Here is a 20,328-nt window from a genome sequence, read left to right as displayed (position 1 = left end):
GGCACATTGATCCATAAAGGTAAAACAGAAACAAATATCAACCCAAGACAAAGGCCCTAAGATTTAGGGCTGGAAAGATGATCTAAACAGAATTCTTTCATTCTGCAGATAAAGAAGTCAAAGTGCAGAGAGGGCAGTAACTTGGACGGAACTACAGACCCAGGATTCAAACCTAGGTTTTCTGTTCTTTTTCTTATACTGACTAGGAAAACTTATCATCATCCTGAATGTATTCTATTCTAACTTCATTCTACATTTCCATCTAAACATTTACATTTGCTCATTGTCTAATTTTACATTGTTGGTTGGGTTAAAGTAGTCAAAGGCAAATACTTCAATTATCACCAATTTCAATAATGCAACAAATATTTATTTATTAGGCAAATTACTACATACAGATAGTGTGGACAGTCAGATATTGCACTGGATCTTTGATTTCTCCGCTGTGGGTCACTGTTCCAACTGTAGAAATATAAATGAAACTATCCCTGCTTTTAATTCAACCAGAGGAGGCAACTCAAATGTAGATTTTTAAGTATGATACAGGCAGGCAGTGACAAGGGGAAGGGGAGCTCTGCAAACTCTGGGACTGTCTGTGTGGGCTGAGAGCGCTGTGAACACAGGAGGGGAAGGGGCTTCATGGAGAAGGAGGCACATGAACTTAATGGAGGAAGAGGATTTGAAGGGTCATAAATGAAGATGATGTGCATTTCAGGCATGAAGGATTTTTTTATCCAAATGCAGAGTCATGAGATGGCATATTCACTTAGGGGAAAACAATTAGTCAAGTTTGGTTGGAAACCAGGAGTTGTGGAGTGGGAAGGGAGATTTGAGTCAGGTTATAAAAGTCACTCAATTCTAGGCAAAGGAGTTTGTACTTCATCTTAGAGTCAGTAGGGAGACAATGAAGTTTCTTGAGTAGGGGACTGGCATGGCCAAAACTGTGTATTTGGAAAATGACTTTAGCAGCCAAGTGGAAGATGGATGAGAGAGGGGAGGTGTCAACAGGGAGGCTATTATTCCAGTTCAGGTAACAAGGACCAGAAAGAGAGTGTGGACTGTATAGCTAGATGGAAGGAGTAAAATACAAATGATGTCACAGAGGTGGAATCAACAAGATTTGTCAAGTAACTGAATGTGGGGAACATGGGGGAAAGACTCCAGTATGAATCTGAAGTCATGATCCTAGGTGACTGCAAGGATGGTGCTACCCTCAACAGAGATTTTTTTAAAATGAGGAAGAACTCCAAAGATTTGAGAAGAGATTTCAAATTCTTCTGGGCTGAAGGTGGAGTGACACGTTGAGTTTGAAGGTGAGCTGCTCATCTAGGCAGAGATGTCCAGCAGGCAGCTGGATATAGGGGAAAAGAGTTCATGAGAGATTAGGATTGGATATATACATCTATGCATACATTACGGACATACATACATACATACATCTATTGTGTTCACATGCAAACACACACATATCCAGTTGAGAATAATCATTTGCAGAGAAATAATGAAATACCTTTATCCCTGGGAATAGATGAGATCACAAAGAGAAAAGAGAGAGAGATAAGGGACCTGAGGATAGGGTCCTACATGGAGGGACTAGAAAACAGATGATCCAGCACAGGAAACTGGAGAGTGGCTGGAGATGTAGGAGTGAACAGGGAGCAATGAAGAGATCTCTGTTAACATTTCAGACCCCAGTTTCAACGAGTGGTAAGGAATTTGACTTCAGGGGACTAGAAAGTGTTAAGGAGGGAGAGGCAGCAAAGGTGACTCTTTCTAGTTGATCAAATAATAGAGACAGCTAGAGAAGGAAAGAGATAGACAGGGACAGAGGGAGGATAAGAGCTTAAAGCAATCATGACAAGGTCAAGTGAAGGAAACATCTGTCTATGAAGTAGGGAAAGAGGCAGGGGCTGGAGAAAAATGAAAGGGGAAAGAGAAAGGGAAATGGTAGATTCCCCTCTCAAAATATAGTTGACTCTTAATTTAATAGAAAAAAAATCCAAACACTGAAGGAGAAATCATTAAAACATAACTCAGGTCATTTGAAATACTTGGTAACTCTGTATGACTTTTGTTCTTTAGCATTTCTCCCTTCTATCTCTCCCTGAGTAACTAATCTGCTTCAGTGATGAGGAATTTTTTAAAAATACATGTCCCATTAACCTACTTACATCCTCAGCAAAAGCAACAGGGGGCAATTTGATCTAAGTGCCAGCAGCAAAGATATTCTGCTATTATCCTGATTTGAAGGCTGGGGTCATTATTATGATTATAAGAAATATTAACCATGCATGTCGTACACTGAACTGCCTACAGTTTGATCTCTCTTATCTTGGATCTTGTATATTAAGGGGACTAGGGAGAGTAAAATACACTATCTTCCTTTTTTTAAACCTTCTCTATGCAGAAGTGAAATACATTTTATAGTCAACTTTGTCCTTGGGGTGTAAATGACTATTTCTCCATTTTACATGCAATATCATGAAAAGGAAGGAGTAATCTTATTACATCCAAGTAAATTCATACATCACGAGTTTTAGAGAGCAACTTTCTTCCTCAAAGCCTCTGCTCTCTCATTCTTTTCTTGCTGTGAAAAATGACTTGATTTTGCAGAGCATGACTACAGAATCTTCCCTCTTTTCCTTCTCACTATTTCCATTTTTGGACAGCTGTCACAAATCAGGTCTCTTAGAATTATCCTGTTTTCTTCAGAGACTTGCTTCCAGCACAGGTTCAATGACCTGGTACACCACAAGAGAACCCAATAGACTAAAGTGTGCCATCTTACTTGCAGAATTTTAAAAAATGTTCCCTAAAGAGCAGGAAAGGGAAATTTCTTAAGATGAGGTTGAGTTGTATAACCTGCAATAGTTCTACCATGCTGTTTTGTTTGGGTCTTGCTTCTCTCGTACTGAGAGAGTGGACATGGAGCATCAATCACTGACCCTTGCAACTGCTTTTAACTCCTGCATTTAACTCTGCTTCTGTCCCATTTATAACTACACTTAGCTCTGTGGGAATGAATGTCAGGCCCCCTTGTTTTCACACTGGTCAAGCTCACAGTGTAGAATTGTAGACAAACTCTCATGAAGCTTTGTCTCAATTCATATTTAGTTGAGAAACAGGGTAGAGATCTTTGCCAGTCATATCCCCAAACAAAGTAACCAACAGAAATCTACTTAAATAGAGGCCACTTTTTTCTTTAATCTATTAATGCTTTGCCTTGTGTCCACCTTGGGATGTAGATGTTCTATGGTCTTTCTCATTTGTGATATGTGGCTGATTATATGGTAGAATGACTGACACTCCAACTTCAAGACAACAGTTCTGAGATAGACTACACATATTTCCCAGACTCAACAACCAAGGAAAGGAACACCCCAAAGGGAAGTATTTTCTGACTTAGCTATCTTTCTTACAGGAACATCATTTTAAAAAACCATCTTAGAGCAGAGATTAGAAATTTAAGAACTCCAAGGACTTGAGTGGAGATTTCAAATTCCTCTGAGATGGGTTTTTTTTTTTAACAGATAAAGGACTCTGGAGTACAGAAAAGAGAAGTAGCTCCTCTCCTAAGCCAGAGAGCAACACCACACCACCATGTTCTCAATACTTATACTGTCAAAGCTTTGTCTCCTGCATTTCAAAGGCTTCTATAAAGTTAATATCAAATAAGTTAAGTTTCCTTACAGCATTAAGATAATTTTACCTTGATGGTCTCCTTTGACGTGGTAGGTGGAGGAGGTTTGATTTTTTCTTGTTGAAATCTGAGAGTAAAGAAAGAAGATGATGTTGAAATGGCAGAATAGGAAGTGAAGAGAAAACATTGATTTCATTGTGCAACAACAACCGAAAAACAAGTCAGCCTCTTTATCCAAAAACATCAAACTATTTAGCGTCTAAAGAAGGTATTTCCCTGGTGGATCAGAAAAGTAATAGAAGGTCATATTTATATAATTTCCAGTTTACAAAGAACTTTCTAGGCATCAAAGGTATTATGATCCTCATTATACAGATTAAGAAACTGAATCTTAACAGTAATATTCCTCTAAACAAAAAGTCCCCCCCCACCAAGCCTTTCAAACAATCAAAATAATAGCACTCATAAGAGTCATAGATGTAAGATGACAGCTTTTCCAGAAACCAATTTTATTCAAACATTTAATATTAATGTGTAGCATTAATATGAGACAGGGCAAGCTTGACATTTGTTCTGGAACCAGCCAGCATTTCCCACCAATACACTTAGTCAAGCCCTTGTAGAAATTTTCATCCAACTTCTCTATTTAAAGGGAAGAAAATGGAGCAAGGAGAATGCTCTAATGTAATTTTAATTTAATTTAGTTTAATTTTAAACTAATGCCAACTTACTCTTAGAAGTGACTGAGCAAACTTTGATAAAGACAGTCTAGGAACTCTGAAACCCCTCATCTGCTGGGAAATCCTGTTCCTGTGATCTCTGCTACACTTTCTTTTGCAATAAGTCATCTTTAGGTTTTTTCCTTTTCTTTTTTTAAACTAAATCTTAATCATAAAAGTTCATCCTATTAACCAACTACTTATTTTTGAAGACCAGATATACATTATGTAAGAGCAGCTGGTAATAATTCTGCACAGAAGAAACACATATATAGAATGAATTGGTTAATAAAAACCAGGCGTGGGTAAAATTTATAACCATTCTAATGGTATGTAACCTATTTTACAGCTTTTGGCACAGTGATCATTTGTCCACCCAGAAAACCACAAGCAAACCACTTGCAGAAACTTTATCCCCCCCGAGATGAGCTTTCACTACCTAAGATGTGGGGGCAAGGAACCTGATGGGGAAAGAGGTACAAGATGGAGTAAATGTTGACACTTCATTGCCCATTAAAATATATATTTAAACCTGGTAATTGTAAACTTGTCAACCGAGGAAGGACGCAGAATGGAAAAAACAACTCCAATGAAAAGTTCTGTGCTTTTTTTTTCTTCTCTTTTTTTGCCTTGTATCTAACAGACACTCAGTAATATTTTGGTTGTGGCTGGCTTGGGATTTTTTTTTTTTAGCTGTTTTGTCTGTGCCTTTTACAAGTCAGCTGAGACTGTCACAAAGTATAGTATAATGCACCATTGGAAGCAGACAGATGCCTGTCACTTTCAAATACTGAAGTTCTGCTAAGGGCCATTTTTGATAGGCAATGTTTGAACGCCAAGTGACTGCAAGAGAATCTGCACATTTCATTATTGTTCAGGCAGGAAATTGAGTACTTGGTATATTTTAGTAGTTAAATTGAAAGCACATACTCTCCCATAAACTGAAAAAGAAGCCACTGCAAATGCAAACCCCCATTCCAAATTGTCTCGTGGAATGAGTTCATCCAAACAAACAGATCAGACATTTGGAGGTACTTTAGTATAGAGCACTGGGTTGACAGAATCATCCGTGACCCAACCGATTCTGAATTTGATGAGAAGTTTAATTATTCACGGGTCGCAAGTGTCCTTGCTGAAAGCTTTTAGACGGTAGAAATACTTGTAATTGTTGAGCAGGAAAGAAAAATCCTAAAATGTTCATCCCTAATAACCCGCCCCCCCCCCAACTCATGCTTTAAATTTAATGCATTTCTAAAATAAACTAATTAAAGAACTTGAATTTTTTGCAAGTATCCTCTAAGAGAAATATCAGACTCCATAGCTTACTGGATACTAATAACTAGCATTTCTAGGAGAAAGTGCCCTCCCAAGAGCTGGAGTTACAGAGCATTCAGGCAATTACTGACAGAAAGGAGTAACAGCTTTCTGTAGAATCTCTTGTCGCTTACCTTGCTCCTCAGAGTACTCAATAGCTTCCACAAAGCTGGAAATCCAAGGGTTTCTGAACATGGTTGCACAAACAAAGGATTCGCCTAACAGAAACTCCTCTAGCAGCTCATTCTTAACCAGCCACAGCCCTAGGCCCGTCTAAGCAAAATCGTGTTGAGATTTTCCATAGCCCAGGACCAGCACTGTCAGGCACTCGCGTCCTGGGGAGGATGGTAAATGCACAGCAGCTCGCTGCAGGCTGCAATAGCTCGAACCAGTAATCAGATTACAAGGAGAAATTAGGCACATGAATACTAAACCAGACTGGATAACAGTGATTGGGAGATTTATAATATTACCACTTCAAAGCAGAGGCCAAATGACAAGACAAGTTTCTGGCCAAGGACAGGAGGCAGTGAGCGACTGAAGGCTAACCATCTTCACAGGCACCGGAAAGTAATCCCTAGGCTCTCTCCCCAAAATCACAAAAACTGCTGGGAGAATTGGGGGAACAGCAGAAGCAAAACTGTTCCCAGGCTCTTCACTAATATCACTCAGTGAAGCATTTCACCTAATAGGCAGCCAAGGTAGAACACAGAAAACTCAAGATTTATGGGCAACATACGAGTGAAACTGTGGGGAAAAGAAAAGACAGATATGACCATGAGCCCTCAAAATATTAATCTGTGACAGAAGGTGTTCGGTAAGTTTCCGGTTACACTCGTCCTTTGAACTGCCCCATTTGTTTTGAGCTCCAGTTCATTTAAAGAACAAATATAGTAATGTTGCTCTAGCACACAATGAAGGTGAAGGCCATTAATAGAATCACAGGCGCTCAGAGAAGGAAGGGCCTCTAGAGCATCCAGGAAAAATACTGTGATTTTACAGATGAAGGCACTGAGGACAAGGGAGCCTAGAACCCTCTGCCTGTGATCAGGCCGTGGCAGAGCTATATTCTATATTCTCAGTTTCCCAAGTCTGATGTCAGTCCACCTCTTACTGGATCCCTCAGTTACTATCCATGCTTAGACCCTGAGCACAGTCATGCCAGAGGAGTTGATTCTACCTTTGTTAAATTTAAGGTGGATGGTCGCCAAGAGGCAGGTAGATGGGGCAGTGGATTCAGCCTTAAACCTGGAATCAAGAAGATCGGAGTTCAAATTCAGCATCCTGCACTTATTAGCTCTGTGACTCTGGGCAAGTCACTTAACCCCTGTTTGACTTGGTTTCCTCATAATAACAGCACCCACCTCACAGATTAAAATGAGATATTGATAAAGCACTGGGTTAATCTTAAAGTACTAAATAAAAACCAGTTATTGTTATTATCCTTAATGTGCAATATGTCTCAACTGAAGTTTGTGTAATTCTTTCATTGCGACTCATTTGGGATAACGTTATCAGTTTTCAACTTGGCATTCCTTCAACTCTACTCTGTCTTTTTATCTCATTTCCTCAAAGTGCGCTATTCCAAACCCTTATTCCTCAAGGGAGTAAACATTAAAACAGAAGATACCCTCAATAAGAAGGGGTCATCGATGTGGGCGTCCTCAACTACCCCCCTCCATTCCTCAAAACTTCTCAGCACAACAACCTACTCTCACCTTACTTCTGGTCATAGGAAAACAGATATCTCTCTGCTTCCTAAAAAGCTAATCCTTTTATAAGCATCTCTCTTTCCCAGGCTCCAACTCTAGTAATTATCTTCCCCACCGTCTCATTTTCCAACACCAGGCATGGTTAATCCCTCTTACCTGGAATTCTTTCCCTCCTCATTTCTGCCTTCTGGATGCCTTGACTTCCCACTTCTACAAGAAGGCTTTCCTGATTTCCCCTTAATATTAATGTTTACTCCTTATTCATTTCCTCCAACTTCTGTCTCTCAACATTTAGCCAGTGCCTACTATGTGCCAGGCACTGGTATGTGGGTGTGGGTGTGTAATCTATATAGCTGTATCTTGTTTGCACAAAGTTGTTTACATGTTGTCTCCCCTTTAGAGGACTTTTGTCATTGTTTTTGCCTTTCTTTGTATCCCTGGTGATTACACTGCCTGATATGTAATAGCACCTATATGCTTGTTGATTGATTGACTGACCTCCGTTTTATCCTCCTATTCAAAAATGTTCAAAGGCTTCTTCTCGCCTCTTTGGATAAAAATAAGAATTCCTGGTTTGCTATTTAAATCCTTACACGATCTGGCTCCTACTTACCTTTCCAAGTTTGTACTGATCCCCTTAATACACTTTGCTTTATGGTCAAATTGACCAGTTAGCTATTTGCTGAGCATGAGAGGCCTTTTCCTACCCCCATGCCTTTGGACACGTAGTTCTCATGTCTGGTATGTATTCCTTTGTCACCTAATCATAAGCATCTCTGGATTTCTAAAAAGCAATGCTTGCATATGTTACTCCACTTACTGATTCTCTCCAACTCCCCCAATTAATTGGTATTCTTCCTCTAGAAATGATTTCGTATTACTTATTTGCTTTGTATCAACTGATTTGAATGTGCATCACATCCTCCGAATCAAATATAAGTTTCTTCAAGGCAGAGATGATTTTGTTTTGTTTTTTTTTATCTTTGGTGCCCATCATTGGACCTGCCAAGTTCTTAACATTTGTATGGTACACACTAGGATATCCTTAATCCTATTTCTTTCCCTTTTTTACTTCTAAACTCTTGAAAAAGTTGTCTACACATCATAGCTCCATTTCCTCACTCCCTGTTCTTCTCTCCGAAATCTGATTTCCATCTCTACTAACTGCTATCTCTAAAACCAATTAATCATTTCCTAATCATCAAGTCCAATGACCTTCTCCCTAATCTTTATCTTCCTTCATATTATTGCAATGTTTGATACTGTTAAGTGTCTTTTTCCTTCTAGACAATCTCTATCTGTTCACCTCAAACAGGCCACAGTCTCCTGATTCTCCCATTTGACTCTTGCCCATCTGTTAAAATGGCTGTTCCCCAAGAGTTTGAACTCTCCTGGCTTTTTCATGTTTTTCCCTTGTTCACTCTCAGACTATTAATTCTCACTTTTATATAGGTTATGGCCAAATCTGTAAGCCCCTCTCCAGACAGATATCTCTCTCTGACCATAAGTCATCTCCTCCTAAAACATAGCACATCTCAAAGCAGCCCCACTATGTTTTCCCCAAAACTATTCCTCTTTCTGATCACCATTCCTGTCAGTGTACTCTCATCCCCTCTGTCTCCCACATGTGGAACTTTGGGGGTCATCTTTAATTCTTCTTACTTCATCTCTTATAATCAGGGTACCAATTTAATGAAATTCATCAAATATCTGCCAAGTAGCTTCTGTATTCTAGGAACAAAGACTGCAAATATAGATGAAACACAGACTCTGCTTTCAGCATGTTTATAATCTAAATGGAAAAGGATGACATAGGGGAGAGACAGACAGATAACCATGACACAAAGGAAAATGTGATAAATGCAAAGGAGAACTCTGTCTTGGTAACAAATCATGAAAAATTTGAGGAGGTAGAAATCACTTTGTGATAATAAAGGGATATCAGGGTAGTGGTGGGAGACGTTAAGGAAGCAAAACAAATGTTTGTTAAAATCTACCCCTCATGATGTTGTGGAATGGCCCCAGATGCCTGGGTTTGAATTCTGGCTTTTCAAAGCAGTTGTAAAGAGCACCAATTTGGACAGTTCACTTCACATCTGAGGACTTTGGTTTCTCAAATGAAAAATTAGTGGGTTTAATGAAAAGTTACCTAAGTCGACAATATATGATCTTAAGAAGAGGAGGCAAACTCGGTGGCTATGTATGTATCAGCAGCAGAAGACATTAGCACTTAGTGCCTACTATGTGTCAGGCACTCTGATGGCAAAAAAAAAAACTTGAACAGCACTCATAATGGTTATGATTGCTAACTTCATGCGTCATCCTAGAAAAAAATGGAGGCTGTGAGCAAACACTAACATAAGGATCCTGATTAACTCACTTGGAAACCTCATTTCATGGTCAGGGCTGATAAGGAATGTTTCTTGTCTTCCAATAGTTTGGGTAAAGGGGCATATTTAGGATGAAAGCAGTTGATTCTGGCAGAAAATCATGAGATATGACAAAATAATTCAGCATCACTCCCACTCTTGTACCCTTGCTCTGGAAAATGACTGTATTTTGGCAGAACTGATGACAACCTGAATAAACAGTGTTTCCTTTCAATTATTTGTAAGCTTCCCATTCATTTCTGAGCAGTATGCACTTCGATGAGATTTCAGCACAGAGAAAAAAATCTGGCTATTTTCGTTGAAGTTTGATGTGATGGGACTTTACCTGAATTACTTTCTTTTAAATCTCTTAGTTGCTCTGTGCTAAAGAAATAAAGTGAGCGGCAGATTTAAATGCAGTCAAAGCTGTCAGAAGGAATTACAGAAACGCAGCCCCAACTCCTGCCAATGCAACTCCGAGCTATGGCTGTATCACTTAATCTCCCTGCCTTGGAATCTTTATCCAAAGGGAAAACACAGTAGTCTTGTGGACATTACAGTAAGCAGCATAGACAGTTTCCAAGCAATCTGACAATGTTATTACAGAAAAAAAGAAATTTGAGCTTTTACAGAGAAGGGATCTATGGAGCAACTACCTACATGTCTACTGACACTCACCTATACCTTAACACCTTTAATGCAAATAAAAAAAGAATTTTAAGGAACGAACCCTCAAAATCAGGAGAGAAAATGTTGCCACAAACCTGGTATATCTACATATTGTCCCTCCAATAAAGAAACAACTACCACCTTAATACGGGCAAATGAAGGACACGAAATTCATTTCCACTGGATTTACTAAGTAACGCTAACACTTTCCATGTTGAAGAAACCATAGGATCTTCAGTACTTATCAGCATACTTCACAGGAAACATTTCAAAGGTTTCATTTAAAAAAAAAGTTTTACTCCAAAAATGAGCAAAAGAAAATAATTCTACAATTCGGATGAGTCTACAGAACAGCTTTCCTAGCATGGGACTTTTAAGGAGCCAGTGCCTTCCCTCCGAGGTTAGAGATCACAAGGAGGAGGCAGGGCATGGCTTGGGGGATGCTCAGAAGGATTTTAGGTAAGAGTGGAGGAGGTAAGAGATACAATATCATCAGAAAGGAAACAGCTGGGAAGGGTCAGATGTCCAGGCGATGCGCCTTACTCTCTCTGGTACCAGCCCACTTCCTCTGTCAGCCTGTTCTGTCAGGGGTTGGAATCCTCTGCTTATGGTCGACTGAGAGGCAATAATGAGGTCCCCCAATTTTGGGGCAGTGTTATTTTTTGTTGGACCGATGGTTTCTTTGGTGTAGACAACTTTTGAAGTAATTCCTCTTTATCAATGCAGATCAGTCACTGCTCTTTAATTTACAGTTTAGAGATGAACTGATAAGTCCAGCACTATACAGGACCCCTTATCTTCCCAGACCCAAACCAGCTCTTCACTGAGGTGACCCCATTGACTCCATTACAGCTAATGTGTGCCTCTGTATAACAATTGCTGATTATGTGTTACTCTTTTAAAGATTATATACTAATTGAGGGCAGGGACTTCTGTCCTCTAAATCTACTCAACTTCATTTGGAGTACTGTGTTACATAGCTGGTAAAACCTCAACAAATAAATGGCAGTTATTGCTGATATAGTGGAAGGAGTGCTTTCCAATCCTCTTGGAGATCACCAAAAAACTCCGAGGTGATTAAAGAAAGAAACCACAACATAAAACTTTATTTAACACTATCAACTCTGTTGTTTTCTGTCTCACTTTCTAGATCCTTTCTTCTTTTTTATGATCACCTCATTTCCTGACAATCTTCTCCTCCCCCAGAACCTCCCATTGCTCCCCAGTGTCTGCCAAATGGATTGGAAGGTCCTGAAGGGCAGAAGTGATGTTATAGATTTCCTTGTATTCTATTTGGAAAAAGGACTCTACATTAGAAGTGCTCAAAAATATTTGTTGAATTAATGGATTCTGAGCATTATATAAGCCTTTGGTCTCTTTTACCTCTTGATTCGAAATCATATTTACCAACAGTTTTTGGGGTTGGAGGATGAGGTGGGAGGGTGAACCATACTTCCCCTCTGCCCATTTTTGAAATGAAAGCATTGAATAACCCATTATACATTAGTTTGGAAGAGATTGCTGAGTTTATTTTTTTTTTTTACCATACTTCTCCCCTGCATCCTCCTTCTAGTACATATATATATTATCTTTCTTTTGATTTATTTCCTTATTGGCCCTCATAAGCAACGGAGGCCAATGAATCCCATTGGGACAGCTATTTTATTCTCCTCAGGACCTGACAACATTCATTTTACTTAGCTTTGACTTCTTTACCAATTCTGGCTTAGTTTTATCAAGGATTTTAATACTTGTGTGGCTGGGTTCCTCTAAAATTGTGTCAACCTTGTGATCCTTAGACAAAAATCCCATATTGCATTCCAACAGCACCTGTAAAGTCTCCTCCTAAAGACCGAGTCCACACAATTTTCCTGAGGCACAAGGACTCCGAGGCCTGTAAAAGTTATCCCCAAGATCTTGGTTTTACTCCTGCCTCAGGTATGAGCTGCATAGTACAATGAGTTTCTTTGAGCCTCAGTTTCCTCACTTTTAAAATAAAGGAGCTAGACTTAATGATGCTGAAGTTCTAAATCTATGATCCTCCAAAGCAAGGTCTACAGTGAGGAAAATAATAGATCTAACAAATTCCAGAATATCAAAAGGTTGAAATTCATGTCTATCTGGTCCCGAACTTGGATCAACAGAGAAGCTCATTTCCTAAGTGGATAAAACAGAATGAAGATGTAACAAGTAGTTTCCTGAACATGAAATTCCTAGCACGGATTTCTTTTTCTTTCCTTTTCTAAAGGACAAAGAGATAACATGACATATTTTGGAAAGAGGAAGGCACAGAGAGAAAAAAATAAATGTGAACTGAATCATAGAATTTGAGAATCCATAGTATGTCATCATAAGCATAAAAGAAGGCGATTCCCTTATTCTAAAATACCACTAGTATTTTACAAGGAGGAAAAAAACTAATTTGAACTGTTTTCCAGTTCCTGAAGGTAGTGAAGCCAAAAGGCATGTATGAGTCATAGAACATTATGGCACAAAAACTTCTGGGATGAGTAGCCTAGCTCCATGGTGAGAAATGACGGCGATAGTCTGATGCTGCTAATCCTTAGTGTAGCAAGAAATAAGAGCCTCTGCAATGGGAATGAGTGGGAAACAACCATCAACCAGAGAAAGAAAAGGAAGAGAGAAGACTGTCTAAGTGAGATCAAATGATGAGATAGAGTAAAGGACCCTTAAAAAGCCGACAGAATCAAAAGCTCCCAACCATGAACTGGCAAACACTTGCAAATTATTCATCATAAAAGCACATGTCACTTGAACAAGCTTGCAATGGAAAATAAAAACAAAATCCCACAGAGGTATCCAGACCCACTCTTAATGGGCACTGAGGCTGTCACATTAACAGACCCTAGGGGCATCTGGGAAAGCTGACTGACCAGTACTTGCACCAAGCTTCCCACAAAAGCTTCATGCCTTTGCCTGACTCTAGCTAGCAACTGCCTTTTCAATTATTTCCATTCTTTTGAAATATGGGCAAAAGCTTGACAGGGCAAGTCAGGCACTGCTCCCTGAAGATTAAGCTATTGATTGTATATATGCCTGTTACAGAAGAAAGATGGTCCTTGACTTTATGTATTACCTGTCAATAAATTTCACAAATTAAAAAGTGTCAGGGACATTTCAATGAAAGTTACTGTAATATACAAGAAAACCTGCATGACTGAAAATTTTAGAATTCAGTTCGTTCAGTATGTGTGTGTGTGTGTGTGTATGTATGTGTGTGTGTTCTTTTTACACTTAGAATGGTCATAAGTGGTATTCTCATTTTTCTCACTGGATTTTATTTCTTCATGTACATTCCTAACATGAGGCAAGACTGCCTGACATTATATTATCTCTCCAGGGGGAAATACATTTAATCCTTTTTGTTTCCCATTTATCACGTCATACAATAAATTCCAGATTCTTGATTTTAGCATAATCTTCTTGTGTAGACCGTGAAAAACTTCATGCATTTGTTTGGGGTAGCAGTGATATTTTGGACAAGTCTGCAAATAAAATCTTTGGTTGTGTCATCCCGCAAGGTAATCTAAAACAGGCCAAGTATGTGGAGAGATGAAAAAAAAATACAGAAAGCAGAAAGTGCTATTGCAAGTCTAAAGCTATTTCAACACGCAATGTGGTGAAAAGACATGGCCAGCCTTGTTGCATAGGAACAGCCTCTTTTTAAAAAAAGGAAAAACAAAAACCTTTTAACATCCCCTTAAGTCTTCCCTCATATTTAAAAGATATGTATGAAATTGTATTAATGAACCTTTCAAAGTGAAAATCACCTTGCTTTTGAATATAACTAATGATTTTTAGAAAGATTCCGTTACCTGAAGTCTCCCTCAGGGAGGAAAATCAACACTGTTCCAAAATCAAAGTAAATAATAAAGTGCAAACACTCCACGAACACTCGCAGAATATGACTTAAGTTAAACCATAGCAAGGCTGAACATTTATCCTGGAATGCTGGAGCATCCCTAACAATAAGGCAACTGCTGGATCTGTGCTAGGCTGGGAGAGCCCTCTAAAATGGCTAGAAAAGGGAAGCTGCAGCATGGGACCTTTGCTGTGCTTATACCTTCCTCACATGACTGTAACATCACCCAAGTACTTAGAAGATTTTTAAAAAATCCTCCTGCCCATTAACCACCACCACAGACGTTTACTACACAAAAGCAGTAATGTTTTAACCTTCATGGAATCAGAAAAATAGTTCCACTTTTGGAATGGAAAAACATTGTGACAATGAATATCCATTAATATCATGTGATGTCATCGTGAGTCACAAGAAACTGTTCACACAGACTAAAAAGACCAGATGAACAAGTCAACATGTACCAGGAGTGACTCTCCAGAACCAGGAGTTTTCGTGTGTGTGTGTGTGTGTGTGTGTGTGTGTGTGTGTGTGTGTGTGTGTGTTGACTTTCTGATGAAGCCTGTGGAATCCTTCTCAGAATCATGTTTTTAAATAAATAAATAATAAAGAAAAACAAATAAAAGATATTAGGATTACACCGGAAACCAATCAAATTGAAATACATTTATAAGAACTTGTTAAAAAAGTTAGTTCATGGGTCCCAGATTAAGCACCCTTGCTCTAGATGGGGAAGAGCAAGATTTCGACTGCAGAGAGGTAAACACTATAAATTGTCAGTAAATGATTTTACAATGTAATGGAGCCATAACACTTTGATTCTGATAAATACATCAAATCCCTTCATTTGCTTTGTGCATTCAGCAAGGCAGCACTATGACATGTGGTATGGGTCAACCCAGGAGCAACTCTGTTCTATCCAGTTTTTCCAGATACATTTTAGCTAGCTAAGAGATGTCAGAATGTGTCTGCAGGAGTCACGTGGCTGAATTTTAGACAGCTTTCTTGATAATGACATTCTCTTCGTTCATTCGCCATTTAAAGAGGCATCAGTTAAATAACTACTGTGTGTATACTAAGTATAGCTAACGTGCTAAGAGCTTTGGAAGGAAAAAAAAAGCAGCCTAGAAACTGAATGACAGAATCTCCAAACTGGATGGGACCTAACAGGCTAATTTTCCTCTTTAGTCTTTAATGACAAACCCTTCTAAAACACATCCAATAAGGGGTCATGCACCCTTTGATTTTAAGCTTTGAATGAAAGGAAACCTATTACACTTTCTGAATCATCTCATCCACTTTTGGACTGGTCTAATTGTTAAGAGACTTTTCCTTATATGATTACTTCAATTTGCCTCTGTAACTTCTGCCAGCAGCAAGTAGTCTGGCACTCCGAAGCCTAGCAGAAGAAATGCAAGACACTGCCTTTTGAGTCTAGAGGGAGGGACAAGAATGAAACAACCAAAGATGAGTAAGACATAGACAAAAAATAAAAGCATATCAAACATAAAAGGACATGGACCGATAGAATTATCAAAATGGGAGATGCATTAATCAGGACAGGGTAGATTTTGAGTCAGATCATAGAATAATAATGATAGATAGATAGATAGCACCTACTATGTGCCAAGCACTGAGCTTAGCACTTTACAAACATAATTGCATTTGCTACTTTCTCTTGAACTGGCTATGAAATGGCCATGAGGATGAGGGCAGAGGGAAGGACATGAGGCTGGGCTTACCAATTTGTAGGCCACCATCCCTTTTTGGACCTCAGAGTTACTGTAAGAGGTTAATTTAATATTAAATTTTAAAAATTTTAAAAAATAAAATAGAAGCAAACATATCGACTGAAAACAGACTTGCATATTTCTATAACAACTTTTTCAAATATCAGAGAGTTCACTCTGATTAGTAAAATGCAAATCCATTTAAGAGAGTTATGAATCATAACATATCAGGTGGATAGAGAGCCAGCCTCAAAGTCAAAAAGATCTGGATCTCTTAAGCTCCCTCAGTGTGAAGCTAAGTAAGGAACTTAGGCTGGCAATGAACCAGGCAACTCTCTTAGACTTAGTTTCAGAGAAGATGCTGACCTCCATGGGTTGAGGGACTTCTCACCCAGGAAAATGTCCTATACCAATGGAATCCCAGATCCAGTCTCTATCCCCCACTTATCAATTCATAACAGCCTTTTGTCAAGATATAGGTTTTTAGATGGAAGTCAAAGTACAATGTAGGAGTCTGCTTTAATTTTTAATGTTAAAAGAAGGTGGTCCTCAGAAATTCGGGAACCACTGACAGAAGTCAGATGAAAGGAATATAAAACGAGGAAGATATTATATGGAGAGTAGTTAGGAGAGAGGTTCTGATAGAGCTGAGGGCTCAAAATTGGTAGAAACACAAAAGAATGTTGACCAATGGAAAGTGTATAGAAGGAAAAGGTGTCAGTCAATGGAAGAACTTTAAAGTCAGACAGTGGAGTTTAGATTGGATAACAAAGAAGACTGGCAGCTGCTGGTGAGAACTTATTTTTTTTGGTCCAGACCTGTGATTTCATTTGTAATGCCACACAGATGCAGGTGTAAAAATTCCCTCCAGGATAGAGATAAGCAGTATGCAACTAAAAGTCTTAACAGAGCTGCCTGGGGCACCACTGTGATGCTCAGTGATTTGCAGCCAGTATGAGACAGAGACAGGTCTGGAACTCAGGTCTTCACAATTCCTAATCTGGCTCCTTCCTTTTGTTACATCATCCTGACTCTCGAATACACTAAAAACTCTCCATTCTACCACTAGAATGAATGTATGTTATGAGGTAATGTTCTTTGTCAGGAGCAAAGGATTTCATGGTGAAATGAACTCATATTAATTGTAACATGTTCCTATTCTCAGGGCCTTTGAAGAAAGATCCAGGACTGTACTGGCTGACAAAAGAGCTGGTCCATCTATGTATCTATAATTTATTATTTAACCCACTCATTCTTTAGGATTATATTATTTAGTTTCCAATTAATTTTTGGTCTATCTTTCCATGGTCTTTTATTTCATACAATTTTTTTTGCATTATGATCTGAGAAGGATGCATTAACTATCTCTGCCTTTCTGCACTGGATTGTGAGGTTTTTTGCCTTAGTACATGGTCAATTTTTGTATATGTCCCATGTATCACTGGGAAGAAGGTATATTCTTTTCTATCCCCATTCAATTTTCTCCAGAGATCTATCATATCTACCTCATCCAGAGTTCTATTCACCTCCTTAACTTCTTTCTTGTTTATTCTGAGGTTAGATTTATCAAGTTCAGAGAAGGGGAGGTTGAGGTCCCCCACTAGTATAGTTTTGCTGTCTTTTTCTTCCTGTAAGTCCCTCAACTTCTTCTCTAAGAATTTAGATGCTATACCACTTGGTGTATACATATTTAGTAATGATATTGCTTCATTGTCTATGGTGCCTTTTAGCAGGATATAGTTTCCTTTCTTATCTCTTTGGATTAGATCTATTTCTGCTTTTGCTTTGTGTGAGATTAGGATTGCTACCCCTGCTTTTTTTACATCAGCTGAAGCATCTTATATTCTGCTCCAAACTTTTACCTTTACTCTGTGTGTATCCCCCTGAGGTCCATCTATGTATCAACACACAGATTGACGGTGGTGGCCTCTGAATGTGTCCAAGTTTGTGTCTTTGGCAATGTGGCCCAAGAACTTCAAATCATTTATCAATCATATATGACAGAGGACAAGGAGAGTGTCACCTAAGAGTCAGGGACAATGAGGTAACCACCCAACACACAGGTTAGGGGAGAATTCAAAGGGAAGAATGATAAAGATAACCGTAGTAATGGCTAGCATTTATATAGCACTTCATTGAAAAGAGCCTTACATATTAACTCACTTGATTATCACAGCAAATCTGTGAGGTAGGTGCTATGATTATCCCCATTTTGGGGGGTAGGCAAACTGAGGCAGAGAGAAATGACTTTCCCAGGGTCACACAGGTAATAAATGTCTGAAAGAGGTATCAAATTCAGGTCCTTCTGACTTCCAGCCTAGGGTTCTATCCACAATGCTATCTACCTGCCCAAACAAGATCTATACTGTACACTCACACCTACTACTCAGAGCAGAACACTTCTAGCTGGGTTTCATGAGTATAATAGAAAAAAGTCAGAACTCTTGGCTACCAAGTTTCCTCCCTCCCTTCTGACTGTGTACTTCCATCTCACAGTCCTGTCCTTACTACTGCTTCGTAGCATCTCCCATATCTCCCATATCATAATTTCCTCAATATTTGTTCAAGTAGAATGGAAAGTCCTTGGAAAGCAGCAGGGATTATTTCTCTCTTTATGTCACTAGCTATTCCCACATAGTCAGTACTTAACAAATGCTTGGGAGATTGAATTAGATTACTAACAGGGAACAGCACTAATCTGCTCAAAGTTTCCTTCTGCACCATGAAAGTTCCCAATGTCATAAAGAATTAACTTCAAAAGTCTTATATTCTTGTCCTCTCAGACTTTATCACATATAAAGTAGTCAGGAGACATTGGGGCAAACATTTCTAGGTTGTGAAAATTATGATTATTGTAATATGATTATGGTGGTGATATATTTCTAACTAAAACTAAGGAGAAAAAGGGGGGGAAATGGAAGCTTCACTCTTTCTCCCAAGACTCATCATACAACTGTTCAATTTCTTCTTATACTGTTGATTCTTGACTTGGGAGTGATGAAGAAGAGTGGATCCAAGTAAGATACTATAGAGATGGGGAGGGAAGAAGCCAGGAGGTGGAAAAGAAAGGAAAAGAGAAGCAGAAAGGAGAAGACTGAAGAAAAGGGCAGCAATTGCACAAAGCTGGTGAAGGAAACCTAATGGAAAGGCATCGCACACCTAACTAGAGATGGGAGGTATAAACAGACTGTTTGGTTAGGTGCCTGTATCTATGAAATAGCCAAGAACCTTTGCTTAATAACAACACCAACAAAGGATTAATGGAAGGCAAAGAATTCAGGCATGCAATTACCTCTCACCTTAGACATGTGTAATTAATACAAGTCCAAGACCAATTCCTTGACTAGGCTCAGGACCACCAATCTCAATGAAAACTCAAGGGACAGTTTGATTGGATAACTCTAAGGCTAAATCAAAGTCCCAGATTTTTGAGATGTGAATTTTCCCACTGAGCAGGACAGATGCCACATGTGAAAAGATAATGTGGTAGGTCAGAAGACCCATGTTGAAAACACAGGCAAACATACTTGTTTCTTTGTGGGGAAGAAGCAGCACCTGGATTCAGACAAGTCTTTCAACATGTCTGCTTCTATCTGCTCCAGGGAAACAAAGCATTACCTGAAATTTCATTTCCAGGGTCATCCTGAAAAATGAATGGAAAGGAATTCACCAGATCAGAAGGCGATGGAAGCTTTCCCTCCCTTTCAGCAGCTTTCTAGCAATTCTATCATTTAGCAGGGGGGAAATGGAATCCCAGTATTAAGGATACATCAATAAAATGCTTCCACTTCAAATGCTAAGTTATGCCATATAATCAACAAACTGCTCCCCGGGCCACCTTTAGAAGAGCATTCTATTGATTGGCAGTGGGGAAATAAAGGGAACAAGAGAGAATGAGATCTCAGTGCTCTTTAAGTTCATATTTGAGCACAGAATTTTAGAGCTTACAAAGCACCGTTGTGATCCAGCCAGAGCTCCTTATTTACAAAAGAGGAAGGAAATGAAGGCCCAGACAAGGCAGCTGAGATGCCCAAGGTCACACAGCTCATAAGCATCAGGCCAAAACTAGAATTCAAGGCAACCCACTCCAAAAGACAATGTTAGTTAGGCTTCTTTTCCTAGTGTTTCTACTCCTTTTTCCCCTGCTACAAATGTACACAGTGTCAAGAAATAGTCCTTGGAAAATATTTTGTTATTATAATTCTTTACATTTTAAAAATTATCTTAATTCTGTACGGTTCTTAAGATAATTTGAGACATGATTTTATATGGCTTCCCTCCCCCTGGCTCCTACA

At 39.0% G+C, this 20,328-nt stretch overlaps 1 protein-coding gene across 41 annotated transcripts in view; it reads right to left on the bottom strand.

The window, feature by feature from the left end:
* Positions 1–20,328, bottom strand: part of SVIL (supervillin) — a 266,599-nt gene that overhangs the window by 121,678 nt on the left and 124,593 nt on the right. For 39 of the 41 annotated variants that reach the window (XM_072651890.1, XM_072651879.1, XM_072651891.1 and 36 more), the window contains one exon: positions 3,710–3,767. Coding sequence is in view for 29 of the 41 variants with exons in the window: in XM_072651868.1 (XP_072507969.1) it covers positions 3,710–3,767 (58 nt within the window). In the remaining 12 variants the exon portion in view is untranslated. Of the gene's footprint in view, positions 1–3,709; positions 3,768–5,807; positions 6,007–20,328 lie in introns of those variants that run through there. The other 2 variants (XM_072651869.1, XM_072651870.1) reach the window with 2 other exon arrangements.

Source organism: Notamacropus eugenii, chromosome 3 (assembly GCF_028372415.1).
Source record: "Notamacropus eugenii isolate mMacEug1 chromosome 3, mMacEug1.pri_v2, whole genome shotgun sequence".
Lineage (NCBI taxonomy): Eukaryota > Metazoa > Chordata > Mammalia > Diprotodontia > Macropodidae > Notamacropus > Notamacropus eugenii.
This window is presented reverse-complemented; position numbering and strand designations above follow the sequence as displayed.